A 20,119-nucleotide genomic window follows, 5' to 3' on the forward strand; every position below is an offset into this window, starting at 1 on the left:
TGATTGGCCTTTTCTTAACAATTCTTTCAAGGCTGCGGTTATTCCGGTTGCTTGTGCATCTTTTTCTACCACTGTTTTCTTCCACTCAACCTTCCATTAATATGCTCGGCTACAGCAGTCTTCAAACAGCCAGATTTTTTAGCAATGACTTTTTGTGGCTTACCCTCCTTGTGGAGTGTGTCAATGACTGCCTTCTGGATATCTGTCAAGTCAGCAGTCTTCCCCATGATTTTGGAGCCTACTGAAACAGACTAAGGGACCTTTTTAAAAGCTTGGGAAGCCTTTGCGGGTGTTTTTTGTTAATTATTCTAATTTACTGAGTTAATGACTTTTGTGTTTTCATTGGCTGTAATCCATAATCATCAACATTAACAGAAATAAACACGTGAAATAGATCCCTCTGTGTGTAATGACTCTATATAATACAGGAGTTTCACTTTTTATATTGAGGAACTGAAATAAATTAAATTTTTGATGATATTCTAATTTTGTGAGAAGCACCTTTAATTTTGCTGGGAGGTCGGCACGCCTGACTGATCTCTTAGAGGGAAAGAAGTCGGCCATGGTGTGGTATAAACCCTCCGGCGGAGGAAGAATTCCAATCCATGAAGTTGGCATTGTATGGACAGCCTTTCCTCACCAGCCCCAACTTCAAGAATGGCTTTATCGTACAAACTAATGCCCCTTATGTAGCTTTGGAGCGGTTCTGTCATAGGAGGTGAACGGAGAAGAACATCCAGTCACCTACTTGAGTAAGAAACTAATCCCAGCAGAAAAAAATTATAGCGTAGTGGAGGAGTGGTTGGCCATTAAGTGGGCCTTGGAGTCCCCACATTATTTTTTGCTTGGGCGACAGTTTCACTTGGTAATGGACCATTCACCCTTGGTCTGGATGAGAAATGCCAAGAAGAGGAATGCTCGAGTCAACAGATGGTTCTGGTCACTGCAAAATTTTAGCTTCATGGTGGAACATTGAGCGGTGAAGGCTCACGGACACCCTGTATGGTGAGAGGTGTTCAACCCCCCAAGTTTGAACATAAGGGGGGTATGTGAGGCAGTGAGGGGAATTATATACGAGGACCGGTATGTGTTCCCTAGGGTGCGCATATTAAACCCGCTGAAGAGCCATGTGATTACAATGCAGAATAAAAAAAAAAAAAAAGAGTGTGGATTTGGTCAAACTATTTGACAAAGTCAGATTTTAGAAAAACTCGACATGAGCTTTCATTTTTGGAGAGATTTGCAGGTTTGGTAGTGGGGCGAATCTCTCTCTACTCCGGGTTTAGGAGTGGCTCATGTCCACGATTCACATTTAAATTTGCAGTTAAGCTTTGGTTGTGTCAGTGTATTGTTTGCTAGCTGCAGAGCAGGAGGCTCTGTGCAATACAGGCCTGTGTGAGGTCGAACACAGAGCCAAGGAAAGCAAAGCTTCTGAAAAACCCAAGAGCGATATGGTGGTGCAGTCGACCATGGCAACAGGCTTTGACGCAGACTATTTGGATGATCTGGCTGCGATCTGGAGGATAACTTTTGCCTTTACTTTGTGAGTTTTAAAAATCAAGATATTTAAGTTGAACTTTCTTGGGGTCACTGCCTGTTTACCGCACTGTGTGAATATTGCTGTACTACATAGCGTACCAAGTTTCAGGGACTGTCTGAAGCAAAACTGAAGGAAAGCATTTTTTGTGGGTCCGGATATTCGGCAACTCGTGAAGAACGACGTGTTCAAAACAAAAATAAAAGCTGTTCAGAAAAGAGCTAGGAATTTATTTTTAAAGGAGTCGTGAAGAAATTTCTAGGTAACAACAAAGATCCAAAATTTAAAGAAGTTGTCCACTACTTTCACACTGATGCCCCATCCGTAGGATAGGGCATCAATGTCTGATTGGCCGGGGTCCCGCACCTGGCAACCCCGCCGATTAGCTAAGCTTGTCCGTCTAATTGTAGTGGTGGCCACGGGGTACTGCACATTCGACTCCCATTGAATAGGAGGCAGATGTGCAGTACCCAGTGGCGGCCACTACAACTAGACAGCAAAGCTTTGCAAGTACTTCCGGCTAGCGGTTGACGCCACCAGCACCAATAACAGCTGATCGGCGGGGGTGCCTGACGCCGGCGGATCAGACATTGATGCACGGATGGGGCATCAATGTAAAAGTAGCGGACAACTTCTTTAAGTACATTGTGGAGAACATGCTGAAACGTTTCAAAGCCTTGGGTTGTTTGATGAATTTGAAGTTACATTTTTTACATTCCTATTTTGACTACTTTCCTAAAAACCTTGTTGCTGTTAGCGAAGAGCAAAGTGAAAGATTTCACCAGAAGATCCCCAGGCCTTCTCTACAAGAAAAGAGAAGCTTTGAAAAGAAAAGGAAGAGACGCAAGAATGAATTTCCAATAAAGTTGCAAAATGAAATGTTCAATACATTTTTATATATAAAATTGTGTACATTTTTTGGCTACAATAAAGATTTTTCTTGTTCATCTCGCTTTGTACTCAATTTCACACGTTATTTTGTGCAAAATCCAAATCTATGATTAAAAATAGAAATGTTTTTTTATTAAATCAGAGCGTAAGAAAACATGAATCAGTCATTGGATTGGAAAAAAAAATTGATAAACAATAATTTTGCATATCTGTTATTTTTAATTTTTATACAATGAAACTTTTTTTTTTTAATTAAACCAAAAACTTTATATTTTTTCAACTGTTGCAAAAAAAGTTTTTTGGAGGACACATTTCCTTTCATCACTACAATTAACATTAATATAAAAAAAAAAAAAGTGGAAAAAAAATAAAAAAAGAGAAAACAAAAACGTCTGTAAGGAGAGATACAGCGCCTTGAAAAAGGTATTCATACCCTGTGAACTTTTCCACGTTTTTTTCACATTAAAACCAATAAACTTAAAAGTTTATTATTGGGATTTTGTGTGATACCAGCATTAAGTAGCAAGTATTTGTGAAGTGTAAAGGAAATGGTACAATTTGGAATTATATATTTTTAAAATGCTTAAAAAAAAACTATCTGAAAATTGTGAGGTGTATTTGTATTCGGCCTACTGAGTCAGTACTTTGTAGGACCACCTTTCACTGCAATTACTGCTGCAGTCTTTTGGGGTCTGTCTCTCCAGCTTTCTCTGCAGTCTTTTGGGGGCTGTCTCTCCAGCTTTCTCTGCAGTCTTTTGGGGTCTGTCTCTCCAGCTTTCTCTGCAGTCTTTTGGGGTCCGTCTCTCCAGCTTTCTCTGCAGTCTTTTGGGGGCTGTCTCTCCCAGCTTTCTCTGCAGTCCTTTGGGGGCTGTCTCTCCCAGCTTTCTCTGCAGTCTTTTGGGGTCTGTCTCTCCAGCTTTCTCTGCAGTCTTTTGGGGTCTGTCTCTCCCAGCTTTCTCTGCAGTCTTTTGGGGTCTGTCTCTCCCAGCTTTCTCTGCAGTCTTTTGGGGTCTGTCTCTCCAGCTTTCTCTGCAGTCTTTTGGGGGCTGTCTCTCCCAGCTTTCTCTGCAGTCTTTTGGGGTCCGTCTCTCCAGCTTTCTCTGCAGTCTTTTGGGGGCTGTCTCTCCCAGCTTTATCTGCAGTCCTTTGGGGTCTGTCTCTCCAGCTTTCTCTGCAGTCTTTTGGGGGCTGTCTCTCCCAGCTTTCTCTGCAGTCTTTTGGGGGCTGTCTCTCCAGCTTTGCACATCTAGGAGGTGACATTTGGCCCCTTCTTCTTTGCACACTCGCTCTCTCTCAGTGATATTGGATGCAATGTCTGATGAGCAATTTTCACGTCTTGTCACAGATTCTCTGGGATTTGGGTCTGGAGTGTAACTGGGCCGTTCACACACATGAATATGCTTTGATCTAAACCCTCCATTGTGGCTCTGGCAGGATGTTTAGGGTCGTTGTCCTGCTGGAAGATGAACCTACATCAAAGTCTCACACTTTTTGCAGCCTCCAACCGATTATTTTCTAAGATTTCCATCTTCCAATCAACTCTGTCCAGCTTCCTTGTCACTGCTGAAGAAAAACCTCCCCACAGTATGGTGCTGCCACCACCATGTGTGACGGTGGGGATGGTGTTTTCAGGGTAATGTGCAGTATTATCTTTTGCGAAGACTATGGCTAATAGTTGTCCTGTAGACCGATTCTCCCCCCTGAGCTGTGGATCTCTGCTGCTCTTCCGCAGTAACAATGGGCTTCGTGGCTGCTTCTCTAATTAGTGCTCTCATTGCTTAGGATATCAGTTTAGATAGATGGTCATGCCTTGGTAGGTTTGCAGTTGTGCCAAGCTCCTTACATTTTTAGATGATTGATTTAACAGTGCTGGGTAAGATGTCCAGAGCTTAAGCTACTTCTGGAGGCAATAGGTCACTCAGGATTTGATTTAGGGGTATCAGACTTCCGGGGGGCTGAATACTAATGTACGTCAATTTTCAGATTTAGATTTTTTTTTAAACATTTAGAAAACTAAGCATCATTTCCTTTACACTTCATAAATGCTACTTTGTGTTAGCATCAAATAAAATCTCAATAAAATACATTTAAGTTTGAGACGTAAAAAAAAAAAAAAAAAAGGTGGAAAAGTCCACAAGGTATGAATACTTTTGAAAGGCGCCGTACCTATACTTGCTCAAAAGATTTTCATAAAAAGGTTCTAAAATAAAAAATAAAAAAAAGTGTACATATGAAATCAATACCTTGAAAAAGGAATTGAATTTTGTTTTTGAGGAATGGAACTATTGCCAGATAGATAAAATGTATGAATGTAGCACGGTGGGTCAGTGGTTAGCAATGTAGCTTTGCACCGCTGAGTTCATAGCTTAAAAATCACACAAAGGACAAGATCTGCAAGGAGTCGAAGTTCTGCTCCTGTTTCGTGGGTTTCCTACGGGGACCACAGGTTCCTCTCACATTTGGCGTATTAGATTTAGATTGTGAGCCTCAGTGGGAACAGTGATGTAGTGTACAGTGCTATGGATTAATGGTGCTATATACGCAAGTAAATATTTGCAAAGTTCTGAGCCCCAGTGGGGACAGTTCAGCCTCATTGCTTACAAACTAAACAAGGCTCTTCTTTTCTTCTTTATGGCCAAAATAATTTTCTCGAAGAATCCTGGTCTCAAGTAATTGTAATTTGTGTGTCTGGGAGATCGAGACCAAAAATTCTATTAAAATTTATTTTGCTTATCAAATTTCCCCATCCAAAAAAGAAGAGTGTCTTATCAATGTGAATTCTCTAAAAAGTTATAATTTATTTGTAAAACCTTTCCACATATAGATCAGAGCTTCTCTACGGTGTGACTTTTTTGATGCTTGTTAAGACCTGAGCCATCTATAAAGCATTTCCCACATAGTGAACATGAATACGGTTTCTCTCTGTGACGTTTTTCGTGTTTATCAAGACTTTGTTTACCTGTAAAGCATTTCCCACAAATTGAACATGAATACGGCTTCTCTCCTGTATGTGTTCTCTCATGACTAATAAGACTCGATTTAACTATAAAACCTTTTCCGCATAGTGAGCAGGAATACGGCTTCTCTCCTGTGTGGGTTCTCTCATGTACAATAAGACTTGTTTTGTTTGTAAAGCTTTTCCCACATTCTGAACAGGAAAACGGCTTCTCTCCGGAATGAGTTCTATTGTGAGAAACAAGATTTGCCTTCCCTTTAAAAGATTTCCCACATAGCGGACATGAATACGGCTTCTCTTCAGTGTGAATTTTCTGATGAATGACGAGATTTGATTTTGTTTTAAAACCTTTCCCACATTCGTTACATGAATACGGCTTCTCTCCTGTATGTGTTCGCGCATGGGCAACAACATTTGAATTATATTTAAAACGTCTTCCACATATTGAACATGGAAACGGCTTCTCTCCTGTGTGGCTTCTCTCATGTATACCAAGGCTAATTCTATCTTTAAAGCACATCCCACATTCTGAACATGAATACGGCTTCTCTCCTGTGTGAATTCTTTCATGCGAGGCAAGACTAGTTCTATCTTTATAGCACTTCCCACATTCTGAACATGCATATGGCTTCTCTCCTGTGTGAATTTTCTGATGTGCGACCAGATTAACTTTACTTATAAAACATTTACCACATTCGGAACATGAATACGGTCTTTCTCCTGTGTGAATTTTCTGATGCGCGACCAGATTAAATTTACTTACAAAACATTTCCCACATTCAGAACATGAATACGGCTTCTCTCCTGTGTGAGTTCTCTCATGTTTAACAAGGTTATATTTAGTTATAAAACATTTCCCACATGCCGAACATGGAAATGGCCTTTCCCCTGTGTGGTATCTCTCATGTATAACAAGATTTGTTCTTTTTGTAAAGCACTTTCCACATTCTGCACAAGAAAATAGATTCTCGCCTGTGTGAATTTTCTGATGACTAACAAGATTTGATTTTGTTGTAAAAAATTTCCCACATTCGGAACATGAATACGACTTCTCTCCTGTGTGACTTTTCTCGTGTTTTAGAAGACGTGATTTATCTGGAAAGCACTTCCCACATTTTGAGCAGGTGAACGGTTTCTCCACTGGGAGAATTCTTACAATCTGTGAGTGAGCGGGAGAAGATTCTTCATTATTAAAGGAATTCTCTGTACTGGGAAGCCCTGGATGTACATTAAGGCTTTCTCCTGAGGAGCGCTGCATGATATCTTCATCTTCTACTTTATAATTTCGCGATAACACAAAGATTTCCTTCGAATTTCTGCTGGGGAGTTCTGTTAAGATTCAAGATATATTTGTCAAGTCTGTTTAAACCATAAAATAGACAAACTTATAAGCAATCATATAAAGGGGATCAACTGTTATTGTACAACCACTTATTAATTTCCTCTATATATGGTGTAAAAACCATGTATTGCAAAAAAAAAAAAAAAAAGACAAAAACTTCTTGAATATCTTAATTTTTTTTTTTTTTTATAGCTCTTTAAACTGCATGTATGAAAAAAACCTGAAACTGTATCTGGTCAGGAACTGGGGAAATGGGTCAGGCTTCAGCTGGTAACAAGCAGTTTTATACATTTTTAGAGCCAAGTTACATGAGGATTCGGTTGGAGAAGGACAAGCCCGTTCCTTTATATTCCGACAGAGTCCACTCCTTTCTTTGGCTCAAAAAACTGCACCAAAATGGCCATAGTGCGAGTGTGATTCCAGCCTTAAGAAGCTGTTTCACGGGCATTGAAGGTTATTAGAGACTTCTGCAAATTGAAATGAATTGAACTAATAGACCTTAATCCCTTCCCCTTCATAAAATTCACGGTCTCTGTTAGATTACACCTCTCTTAGCTCTAGCATTACTCTAATTGTCGGTGCAGTCATTTTTCCCATAAGAATCTAATGCCAAGTGTTATCATGATGGGTTTTCTCTAAGATCATGGAGAGAATTTCAATAGGCATTTACTTTAAAAAGTAACACTATGGTGGAACCGGACCTTAAAGGGGTTTTACCATAAACAAAAGTTCATGTTAATTAATAAATCTTGTCATAATAACTTCCACAATTGGATGTTTAAATAAAATGTTCCTGTGCTGAGATAATCTTATACATGTGCCAATACTGTGCACTGTGTAATGGCTGTGTCTGACCGTACAGGAATATGGTCTGATCATACCACAGCTCCTGGGCAGGGGAAGACGCAGGAGAGTATACAGACATTACAGCAGGAGAGGACGCAGGAGAGTATACAGACATTACAGCAGGGGAGGACGCAGGAGAGTATACAGACATTACAGCAGGGGAGGACGCAGGAGAGTATACAGACATTACAGCAGGGGAGGACGCAGGAGAGTATACAGACATTACAGCAGGGGAGGACGCAGGAGAGTATACAGACAGGACAGCAGGGGAGGACGCAGGAGAGTATACAGACAGGACAGCAGGGGAGGACGCAGGAGAGTATACAGACATTACAGCAGGGGAGGACGCAGGAGAGTATACAGACATTACAGCAGAGGAGGACGCAGGAGAGTATACAGACATTACAGCAGAGGAGGACGCAGGAGAGTATACAGACATTACAGCAGGAGAGTATACAGACATTACAGCAGGGGAGTAAACAGACATTACAGCAGGGGAGGACGCAGGAGATTATACAGACAGGACAGCAGGGGAGGACGCAGGAGATTATACAGACAGGACAGCAGGGGAGGACGCAGGAGAGTATACAGACAGGACAGCAGGGGAGGACGCAGGAGAGTATACAGACATTACAGCAGGAGAGGACACAGGAGAGCATACAGACATTACAGCAGGGGAGGACGCAGGAGAGTATACAGACATTACAGCAGGGGAAGACGCAGGAGAGTATACAGACATTACAGCAGGGGAGGACGCAGGAGAGTATACAGACATTACAGCAGGGGAAGACGCAGGAGAGTATACAGACAGGACAGCAGGGGAGGACGCAGGAGAGTATACAGACATTACAGCAGGGGAGGACGCAGGAGAGTATACAGACACTACAGCAGGGTAGGACGCAGGAGAGTATACAGACATTACAGCAGAGGGGGACGCAGGAGAGTATACAGACAGGACAGCAGGAGAGGACACAGGAGAGTATACAGACATTACAGCAGGGGAGGACGCAGGAGAGTATACAGACATTACAGCAGAGGAGGACGCAGGAGAGTATACAGACAGGACAGCAGGAGAGGACGCAGGAGAGTATACAGACAGGACAGCAGGAGAGGACGCAGGAGAGTATACAGACAGGACAGCAGGAGAGGACGCAGGAGAGTATACAGACAGGACAGCAGTGGAGGACACAGGAGAGTATACAGACATTACAGCAGGAGAGGACACAGGAGAGCATACAGACATTACAGCAGGGGAGGACGCAGGAGAGTATACAGACATTACAGCAGGGAAAGACGCAGGAGAGTATACAGACATTACAGCAGGGGAGGACGCAGGAGAGTATACAGACATTACAGCAGGGGAAGACGCAGGAGAGTATACAGACATTACAGCAGGGGAGGACGCAGGAGAGTATACAGACATTACAGCAGGGGAGGACGCAGGAGAGTATACAGACATTACAGCAGGGGAGGACGCAGGAGAGTATACAGACATTACAGCAGAGGAGGACGCAGGAGAGTATACAGACATTACAGCAGAGGAGGACGCAGGAGAGTATACAGACATTACAGCAGAGGAGGACGCAGGAGAGTATACAGACATTACAGCAGGGGAGGACGCAGGAGAGTATACAGACATTACAGCAGGGGAGGACGCAGGAGTGTATACAGACATTACAGCAGAGGAGGACGCAGGAGAGTATAAAGACATTACAGCAGAGGAGGACGCAGGAGAGTATAAAGACATTACAGCAGAGGAGGACGCAGGAGAGTATACAGACATTACAGCAGAGGAGGACACAGGAGAGTATACAGACATTACAGCAGAGGAGGACGCAGGAGAGTATACAGACAGGACAGCAGGAGAGTATACAGACATTACAGCAGAGGAATACGCAGGAGAGTATACAGACATTACAGTAGAGGAGGACACAGGAGAGTATACAGACAGGACAGCAGGGGAGGACGCAGGAGTGTATACAGACATTACAGCAGAGGAGGACGCAGGAGAGTATACAGACAGGACAGCAGGAGAGTATACAGACATTACAGCAGAGGAGGACGCAGGAGAGTATACAGACATTACAGCAGAGGAGGACACAGGAGAGTATACAGACAGGACAGCAGGGGAGGACGCAGGAGTGTATACAGATATTACAGCAGAGGAGGACGCAGGAGAGTATACAGACATTACAGCAGAGGAGGACGCAGTAGAGTATACAGACATAACAGCAGAGGAGGACACAGGAGAGTATACAGACATTACAGCAGAGGAGGACGCAGGAGAGTATACAGACATTACAGCAGAGGAGGACGCAGGAGAGTATACAGACATTACAGCAGAGGAGGACGCAGGAGAGTATACAGACATTACAGCAGAGGAGGACGCAGGAGAGTATACAGACAGGACAGCAGAGGAGGACGCAGGAGAGTATACAGACATTACAGCAGAGGAGGACGCAGGAGAGTATACAGACATTACAGCAGGGGAAGACGCAGGAGAGTATACAGACATTACAGCAGGGGAGGACGCAGGAGAGTATACAGACATTACAGCAGGGGAGGACGCAGGAGAGTATACAGACATTACAGCAGTGGAGGACGCAGGAGAGTATACAGACATTACAGCAGGGGAGGACGCAGGAGAGTATACAGACATTACAGCAGAGGAGGACGCAGGAGAGTATACAGACATTACAGCAGTGGAGGACGCAGGAGAGTATACAGACATTACAGCAGAGGAGGACGCAGGAGAGTATACAGACATTACAGCAGAGGAGGACGCAGGAGAGTATACAGACATTACAGCAGAGGAGGACGCAGGAGAGTATACAGACATTACAGCAGAGGAGGACGCAGGAGAGTATACAGACATTACAGCAGAGGAGGACGCAGGAGAATATACAGACATTACAGCAGAGGAGGACGCAGGAGAGTATACAGACATTACAGCAGAGGAGGACGCAGGAGAGTATACAGACATTACAGCAGAGGAGGACGCAGGAGAGTATACAGACATTACAGCAGAGGAGGACGCAGGAGAGTATACAGACATTACAGCAGAGGAGGACGCAGGAGAGTATACAGACATTACAGCAGAGGAGGACGCAGGAGAGTATACAGACATTACAGCAGAGGAGGACGCAGGAGAGTATACAGACATTACAGCAGAGGAGGACGCAGGAGAGTATACAGACAGGACAGCAGGAGAGTATACAGACATTACAGCAGAGGAGGACGCAGGAGAGTATACAGACATTACAGCAGAGGAGGACGCAGGAGAGTATACAGACAGGACAGCAGGAGAGTATACAGACATTACAGCAGAGGAGGACGCAGGAGAGTATACAGACATTACAGCAGAGGAGGACACAGGAGAGTATACAGACAGGACAGCAGAGGAGGACACAGGAGAGTATACAGACATTACAGCAGAGGAGGACACAGGAGAGTATACAGACATTACAGCAGGGGAGGACGCAGGAGAGTATACAGACATTACAGCAGGGGAGGACGCAGGAGAGTATACAGACATTACAGCAGGGAAAGATGCAGGAGAGTATACAGACATTAGAAGATGCAGGAGAGTATACAGACATTACAGCAGGGGAGGACGCAGGAGAGTATACAGACATTACAGCAGGGAGGACGCAGGAGAGTATACAGACATTACAGCAGGGGAGGACGCAGGAGAGTATACAGACATTACAGCAGGGGAGGACGCAGGAGAGTATACAGACATTACAGCAGGGGAGGACGCAGGAGAGTATACAGACATTACAGCAGAGGAGGACGCAGGAGAGTATACAGACATTACAGCAGAGGAGGACGCAGGAGAGTATACAGACATTACAGCAGAGGAGGACGCAGGAGAGTATACAGACATTACAGCAGGGGAGGACGCAGGAGAGTATACAGACAGGACAGCAGGGGAGGACGCAGGAGAGTATTCAGACAGGACAGCAGGGGAGGACGCAGGAGAGTATACAGACATTACAGCAGGGGAGGACGCAGGAGAGTATACAGACATTACAGCAGGGGAGGACGCAGGAGAGTATACAGACAGGACAGCAGGGGAGGACGCAGGAGAGTATACAGACAGGACAGCAGGGGAGGACGCAGGAGAGTATTCAGACAGGACGGCAGAGGAGGACGCAGGAGAGTATACAGACATTACAGCAGAGGAGGACGCAGGAGAGTATACAGACAGGACAGCAGAGGAAGACGCAGGAGAGTATACAGACATTACAGCAGAGGAGGACGCAGGAGAGTAAACAGACATTACAGCAGAGGAGGACGCAGGAGAGTATACAGACATTACAGCAGTGGAGGACGCAGGAGAGTATACAGACATTACAGCAGAGGAGGACGCAGGAGAGTATACAGACATTACAGCAGAGGAGGACGCAGGAGAGTATACAGACATTACAGCAGAGGAGGACGCAGGAGAGTATACAGACATTACAGCAGAGGAGGACGCAGGAGAGTATACAGACATTACAGCAGAGGAGGACGCAGGAGAGTATACAGACATTACAGCAGAGGAGGACGCAGGAGAGTATACAGACATTACAGCAGAGGAGGACGCAGGAGAGTATACAGACAGCAGTGGAGGGACAGCAGGAGAGTATACAGACATTACAGCAGAGGAGGACGCAGGAGAGTATACAGACATTACAGCAGAGGAGGACGCAGGAGAGTATACAGACAGGACAGCAGAGGAGGACACAGGAGAGTATACAGACATTACAGCAGAGGAGGACGCAGGAGAGTATACAGACATTACAGCAGGAGAGGACACAGGAGAGTATACAGACATTACAGCAGGGGAGGACGCAGGAGAGTATACAGACATTACAGCAGGGAGGACGCAGGAGAGTATACAGACATTACAGCAGGGAAAGACGCAGGAGAGTATACAGACATTACAGCAGGGGAGGACGCAGGAGAGTAAACAGACATTACAGCAGGGGAGGACGCAGGAGAGTATACAGACATTACAGCAGGGGAGGACGCAGGAGAGTATACAGACATTACAGCAGGGGAGGACGCAGGAGAGTATACAGACAATACAGCAGGGGAAGACGCAGGAGAGTATACAGACATTACAGCAGAGGAGGACGCAGGAGAGTATACAGACATTACAGCAGAGGAGGACGCAGGAGAGTATACAGACATTACAGCAGAGGAGGACGCAGGAGAGTATACAGACATTACAGCAGGGGAGGACGAAGGAGAGTATACAGACAGGACAGCAGGGGAGGACGCAGGAGAGTATTCAGACAGGACAGCAGGGGAGGACGCAGGAGAGTATACAGACATTACAGCAGGGGAGGACGCAGGAGAGTATACAGACATTACAGCAGAGGAGGACGCAGGAGAGTATACAGACATTACAGCAGAGGAGGACGCAGGAGAGTATACAGACATTACATCAGAGGAGGACGCAGGAGAGTATACAGACATTACAGCAGAGGAGGACGCAGGAGAGTGTACAGACAGGACAGCAGGAGAGGACGCAGGAGAGTATACAGACATTACAGCAGAGGAGGACGCAGGAGAGTATACAGACATTACAGCAGAGGAGGACGCAGTAGAGTATACAGACATTACAGCAGGGGAGGACGCAGGAGAGTATGCAGACATTACAGCAGAGGAGGACGCAGGAGAGTATACAGACATTACAGCAGAGGAGACGCAGGAGAGTATACAGACATTACAGCAGAGGAGGACGCAGGAGAGTATACAGACATTACAGCAGAGGAGGACGCAGGAGAGTATACAGACATTACAGCAGGGGAGGACGCAGGAGAGTATACAGACAGGACAGCAGGGGAGGACGCAGGAGAGTATACAGACATTACAGCAGAGGAGGACGCAGGAGAGTATACAGACATTACAGCAGGGGAGGACGCAGGAGAGTATACAGACATTACAGCCAGGGAGGACGCAGGAGAGTATACAGACATTACAGCAGGGGAGGACGCAAGAGAGTATACAGACATTACAGCAGGGGAGGACGCAGGAGAGTATACAGACATTACAGCAGGGAGGACGCAGGAGAGTATACAGACATTACAGCAGAGGAGGAGGCAGGAGAGTATACAGACATTACAGCAGAGGAGGAGGCAGTAGAGTATACAGACATTACAGCAGGGGAGGACGCAGGAGAGTATACAGACATTACAGCAGAGGAGGACGCAGGAGAGTATACAGACATTACAGCAGGGGAGGACGCAGGAGAGTATACAGACAGGACAGCAGGGGAGGACGCAGGAGAGTATACAGACATTACAGCAGAGGAGGACGCAGGAGAGTATACAGACATTACAGCAGGGGAGGACGCAGTAGAGTATACAGACAGGACAGCAGGGGAGGACGCAGGAGAGTATACAGACAGGACAGCAGGGGAGGACGCAGGAGAGTATACAGACATTACAGCAGAGGAGGACGCAGGAGAGTATACAGACAATACAGCAGAGGAGGACGCAGGAGAGTATACAGACAGGACAGCAGGAGAGTATACAGACATTACAGCAGAGGAGGACGCAGGAGAGTATACAGACATTACAGCCGGGGAGGACGCAGGAGAGTATAAAGACATTACAGCAGGGGAGGACGCAAGAGAGTATACAGACATTACAGCAGGGGAGGACGCAGGAGAGTATACAGACATTACAGCAGGGGAGGACGCAGGAGAGTATACAGACATTACAGCAGAGGAGGACGCAGGAGAGTATACAGACATTACAGCAGAGGAGGACGCAGGAGAGTATACAGACATTACAGCAGGGGAGGACGCAGGAGAGTATACAGACATTACAGCAGGGGAGGACGCAGGAGAGTATACAGACAGGACAGCAGGGGAGGACGCAGGAGAGTATACAGACATTACAGCAGAGGAGGGCGCTGGAGAGTATACAGACATTACAATAGGGGAGGACGCAGGAGAGTATACAGACAGGACAGCAGGGGAGGACGCAGGAGAGTATACAGACATTACAGCAGGGGAGGACGCAGGAGAGTATACAGACATTACAGCAGAGGAGGACGCAGGAGAGTATACAGACATTACAGCAGGGGAGGACGCAGGAGAGTATACAGACATTACAGCAGAGGAGGACGCAGGAGAGTATACAGACATTACAGCAAGGGAGGACGCAGGAGAGTATACAGACAGGACAGCAGGGGAGGACGCAGGAGAGTATACAGACATTACAGCAGGGGAGGACGCAGGAGAGTATACAGACATTACAGCAGAGGAGGACGCAGGAGAGTATACACACATTACAGCAGAGGAGGAGGCAGGAGAGTATACAGACATTACAGCAGAGGAGGACGCAGGAGAGTATACAGACAGGACAGCAGGAGAGTATACAGACATTACAGCAGAGGAGGACGCAGGAGAGTATACAGACATTACAGCAGAGGAGGACACAGGAGAGTATACAGACAGGACAGCAGGGGAGGACGCAGGAGTGTATACAGACATTACAGCAGAGGAGGACGCAGGAGAGTATACAGACATTACAGCAGGAGAGGACACAGGAGAGTATACAGACATTACAGCAGGGGAGGACGCAGGAGAGTATACAGACATTACAGCAGGGGAGGACGCAGGAGAGTATACAGACATTACAGCAGGGGAAGACGCAGGAGAGTATACAGACATTACAGCAGGGGAGGACGCAGGAGAGTATACAGACATTACAGCAGGGGAGGACGCACGAGAGTATACAGACATTACAGCAGTGGAGGACGCAGGAGAGTATACAGACATTACAGCAGGAGAGGACGCAGGAGAGTATACAGACATTACAGCAGAGGAGGACGCAGGAGATTATACAGACAGGACAGCAGGGGAGGACGCAGGAGAGTACACAGACAGGACAGCAGGGGAGGACGCAGGAGAGTATTCAGACAGAACAGCAGGGGAGGACGCAGGAGAGTATACAGACATTACAGCAGGGGAGGACGCAGGAGAGTATACAGACATTACAGCAGAGGAGGACGCAGGAGAGTATACAGACATTACAGCAGAGGAGGACGCAGGAGAGTATACAGACATTACAGCAGAGGAGGACGCAGGAGAGTATACAGACATTACATCAGAGGAGGACGCAGGAGAGTATACAGACATTACAGCAGAGGAGGACGCAGGAGAGTATACAGACAGGACAGCAGGAGAGGACGCAGTAGAGTATACAGACATTACAGCAGAGGAGGACGCAGGAGAGTATACAGACATTACAGCAGAGGAGGACGCAGGAGAGTATACAGACATTACAGCAGAGGAGGACGCAGGAGAGTATACAGACATTACAGCAGAGGAGGACGCAGGAGAGTATACAGACATTACAGCAGAGGAGGACGCAGGAGAGTATACAGACATTACAGCAGGGGAGGACGCAGGAGAGTATACAGACAGGACAGCAGGGGAGGACGCAGGAGAGTATACAGACAGGACAGCAGGAGAGGACGCAGGAGAGTATACAGACATTACAGCAGAGGAGGACGCAGGAGAGTATACAGACATTACAGCAGAGGAGGACGCAGTAGAGTATACAGACATTACAGCAGGGGAGGACGCAGGAGAGTATACAGACATTATAGCAGGGGAGGACGCAGGAGAGTATACAGACATTACAGCAGAGGAGGACGCAGGAGAGTATACAGACATTACAGCAGAGGAGGACGCAGGAGAGTATACAGACATTACAGCAGAGGAGGACGCAGGAGAGTATACAGACATTACAGCAGAGGAGGACACAGGAGAGTATACAGACATTACAGCAGGGGAGGACGCAGGAGAGTATACAGACAGGACAGCAGGGGAGGACGCAGGAGAGTATACAGACATTACAGCAGAGGAGGACGCAGGAGAGTATACAGACATTACAGCCGGGGAGGACGCAGAAAAGGGTATACAGACATTACAGCCGGGGAGGACGCAGGAGAGTATACAGACATTACAGCAGGGGAGGACGCAAGAGAGTATACAGACATTACAGCAGGGGAGGACGCAGGAGAGTATACAGACAGGACAGCAGGGGAGGATGCAGGAGAGTATACAGACAGGACAGCAGGAGAGGACGCAGGAGAGTATACAGACAGGACAGCAGGAGAGGACGCAGGAGAGTATACAGACATTACAGCAGAGGAGGACGCAGGAGAGTATACAGACATTACAGCAGAGGAGGAGGCAGTAGAGTATACAGACATAACAGCAGGGGAGGACGCAGGAGAGTATACAGACATTACAGCAGAGGAGGACGCAGGAGAGTATACAGACATTACAGCAGAGGAGGACGCAGGAGAGTATACAGACGTTACAGCAGGGGAGGACGCAGGAGAGTATACAGACAGGACAGCAGGGGAGGACGCAGGAGAGTATACAGACATTACAGCAGAGGAGGACGCAGGAGAGTATACAGACATTACAGCCGGGGAGGACGCAGGAGAGTATACAGACATTACAGCCGGGGAGGACGCAGGAGAGTATACAGACATTACAGCAGGGGAGGACGCAAGAGAGTATACAGACATTACAGCAGGGGAGGACGCAGGAGAGTATACAGACATTACAGCAGGGGAGGACGCAGGAGAGTATACAGACATTACAGCAGGGGAGGACGCAGAAGAGTATACAGACATTACAGCAGAGGAGGACGCAGGAGAGTATACAGACATTACAGCAGGAGAGGACACAGGAGAGTATACAGACATTACAGCAGGGGAGGACGCAGGAGAGTATACAGACATTACAGCAGGGGAGGACGCAGGAGAGTATACAGACATTACAGCAGGGAAAGACGCAGGAGAGTATACAGACATTACAGCAGGGGAGGACGCAGGAGAGTAAACAGACATTACAGCAGGGGAGGACGCAGGAGAGTATACAGACATTACAGCAGGGGAGGACGCAGGAGAGTATACAGACATTACAGCAGGGGAGGACGCAGGAGAGTATACAGACATTACAGCAGGGGAAGACGCAGGAGAGTATACAGACATTACAGCAGAGGAGGACGCAGGAGAGTATACAGACATTACAGCAGAGGAGGACGCAGGAGAGTATACAGACATTACAGCAGAGGAGGACGCAGGAGAGTATACAGACATTACAGCAGGGGAGGACGCAGGAGAGTATACAGACAGGACAGCAGGGGAGGACGCAGGAGAGTATACAGACAGGACAGCAGGGGAGGACGCAGGAGAGTATACAGACAGGACAGCAGGGGAGGACGCAGGAGAGTATACAGACATTACAGCAGGGGAGGACGCAGGAGAGTATACAGACATTACAGCAGAGGAGGACGCAGGAGAGTATACAGACATTACAGCAGAGGAGGACGCAGGAGAGTATACAGACATTACATCAGAGGAGGACGCAGGAGAGTATACAGACATTACAGCAGAGGAGGACGCAGGAGAGTATACAGACAGGACAGCAGGAGAGGACGCAGGAGAGTATACAGACATTACAGCAGAGGAGGACGCAGGAGAGTATACAGACATTACAGCAGAGGAGGACGCAGTAGAGTATACAGACATTACAGCAGGGGAGGACGCAGGAGAGTATACAGACATTACAGCAGAGGAGGATGCAGGAGAGTATACAGACATTACAGCAGAGGAGGACGCAGGAGAGTATACAGACATTACAGCAGAGGAGGACGCAGGAGAGTATACAGACATTACAGCAGAGGAGGACGCAGGAGAGTATACAGACATTACAGCAGGGGAGGACGCAGGAGAGTATACAGACAGGACAGCAGGGGAGGACGCAGGAGAGTATACAGACATTACAGCAGAGGAGGACGCAGGAGAGTATACAGACATTACAGCAGGGGAGGACGCAGGAGAGTATACAGACATTACAGCCGGGGAGGACGCAGGAGAGTATACAGACATTACAGCAGGGGAGGACGCAAGAGAGTATACAGACATTACAGCAGGGGAGGACGCAGGAGAGTATACAGACATTACAGCAGGGGAGGACGCAGGAGAGTATACAGACATTACAGCAGGGGAGGACGCAGGAGAGTATACAGAAAGGACAGCAGGAGAGGATGCAGGAGAGTATACAGACATTACAGCAGAGGAGGAGGCAGGAGAGTATACAGACATTACAGCAGAGGAGGAGGCAGTAGAGTATACAGACATTACAGCAGGGGAGGACGCAGGAGAGTATACAGACATTACAGCAGGGGAGGACGCAGGAGAGTATACAGACATTACAGCAGAGGAGGACGCAGGAGAGTATACAGACATTACAGCAGGGGAGGACGCAGGAGAGTATACAGACAGGACAGCAGGGGAGGACGCAGGAGAGTATACAGACAGGACAGCAGGGGAGGACGCAGGAGAGTATACAGACATTACAGCAGAGGAGGACGCAGGAGAGTATACAGACAATACAGCAGAGGAGGACGCAGGAGAGTATACAGACATTACAGCCGGGGAGGACGCAGGAGAGTATACAGACATTACAGCCGGGGAGGACGCAGGAGAGTATAAAGACATTACAGCAGGGGAGGACGCAAGAGAGTATACAGACATTACAGCAGGGGAGGACGCAGGAGAGTATACAGACATTACAGCAGGGGAGGACGCAGGAGAGTATACAGACATTACAGCAGAGGAGGACGCAGGAGAGTATACAGACATTACAGCAGAGGAGGACGCAGGAGAGTATACAGACAGGACAGCAGGGGAGGACGCAGGAGAGTATACAGACATTACAGCAGGGGAGGACGCAGGAGAGTATACAGACAGGACAGCAGGGGAGGACGCAGGAGAGTATACAGACATTACAGCAGGGGAGGACGCAGGAGAGTATACAGACATTACAGCAGAGGAGGACGCAGGAGAGTATACAGACATTACAGCAGGGGAGGACGCAGGAGAGTATACAGACATTACAGCAGGGAAGACGCAGGAGAGTATACAGACATTACAGCAGAGGAGGACGCAGGAGAGTATACAGACATTACAGCAGAGGAGGACGCAGGAGAGTATACAGACATTACAGCAGAGGAGGACGCAGGAGAGTATACAGACATTACAGCAGGGGAGGACGCAGGAGAGTATACAGACAGGACAGCAGGGGAGGACGCAGGAGAGTATACAGACAGGACAGCAGGGGAGGACGCAGGAGAGTATACAGACAGGACAGCAGGGGAGGACGCAGGAGAGTATACAGACATTACAGCAGGGGAGGACGCAGGAGAGTATACAGACATTACAGCAGAGGAGGACGCAGGAGATTATACAGACATTACAGCAGAGGAGGACGCAGGAGAGTATACAGACATTACATCAGAGGAGGACGCAGGAGAGTATACAGACATTACAGCAGAGGAGGACGCAGGAGAGTATACAGACAGGACAGCAGGAGAGGACGCAGGAGAGTATACAGACATTACAGCAGAGGAGGACGCAGGAGAGTATACAGACATTACAGCAGAGGAGGACGCAGTAGAGTATACAGACATTACAGCAGGGGAGGACGCAGGAGAGTATACAGACATTACAGCAGAGGAGG

The 20,119-nt window shown here is 47.2% G+C and overlaps 1 protein-coding gene across 1 annotated transcript in view; it reads right to left on the reverse strand.

Annotated features, from left to right (window-relative positions):
- Positions 1-2,612: 2,612 nt before the first annotated feature.
- Positions 2,613-20,119, reverse strand: part of LOC141264727 (uncharacterized) — a 161,102-nt gene continuing 143,595 nt past the window's right edge. Inside the window, exon 13 of the mRNA XM_073676988.1 lies at positions 2,613-6,713. Within this exon, the coding sequence (XP_073533089.1) occupies positions 5,254-6,713 (1,460 nt within the window). The 3' untranslated portion in view covers positions 2,613-5,253. The remainder of the gene's footprint in view (positions 6,714-20,119) is intronic.

The sequence above is a fragment of the Phyllobates terribilis genome, unplaced genomic scaffold (genome assembly GCF_046119375.1).
Source record: "Phyllobates terribilis strain yellow unplaced genomic scaffold, ASM4611937v1 Scaffold_4__5_contigs__length_816908805, whole genome shotgun sequence".
In the NCBI taxonomy this organism is placed as follows: domain Eukaryota; kingdom Metazoa; phylum Chordata; class Amphibia; order Anura; family Dendrobatidae; genus Phyllobates; species Phyllobates terribilis.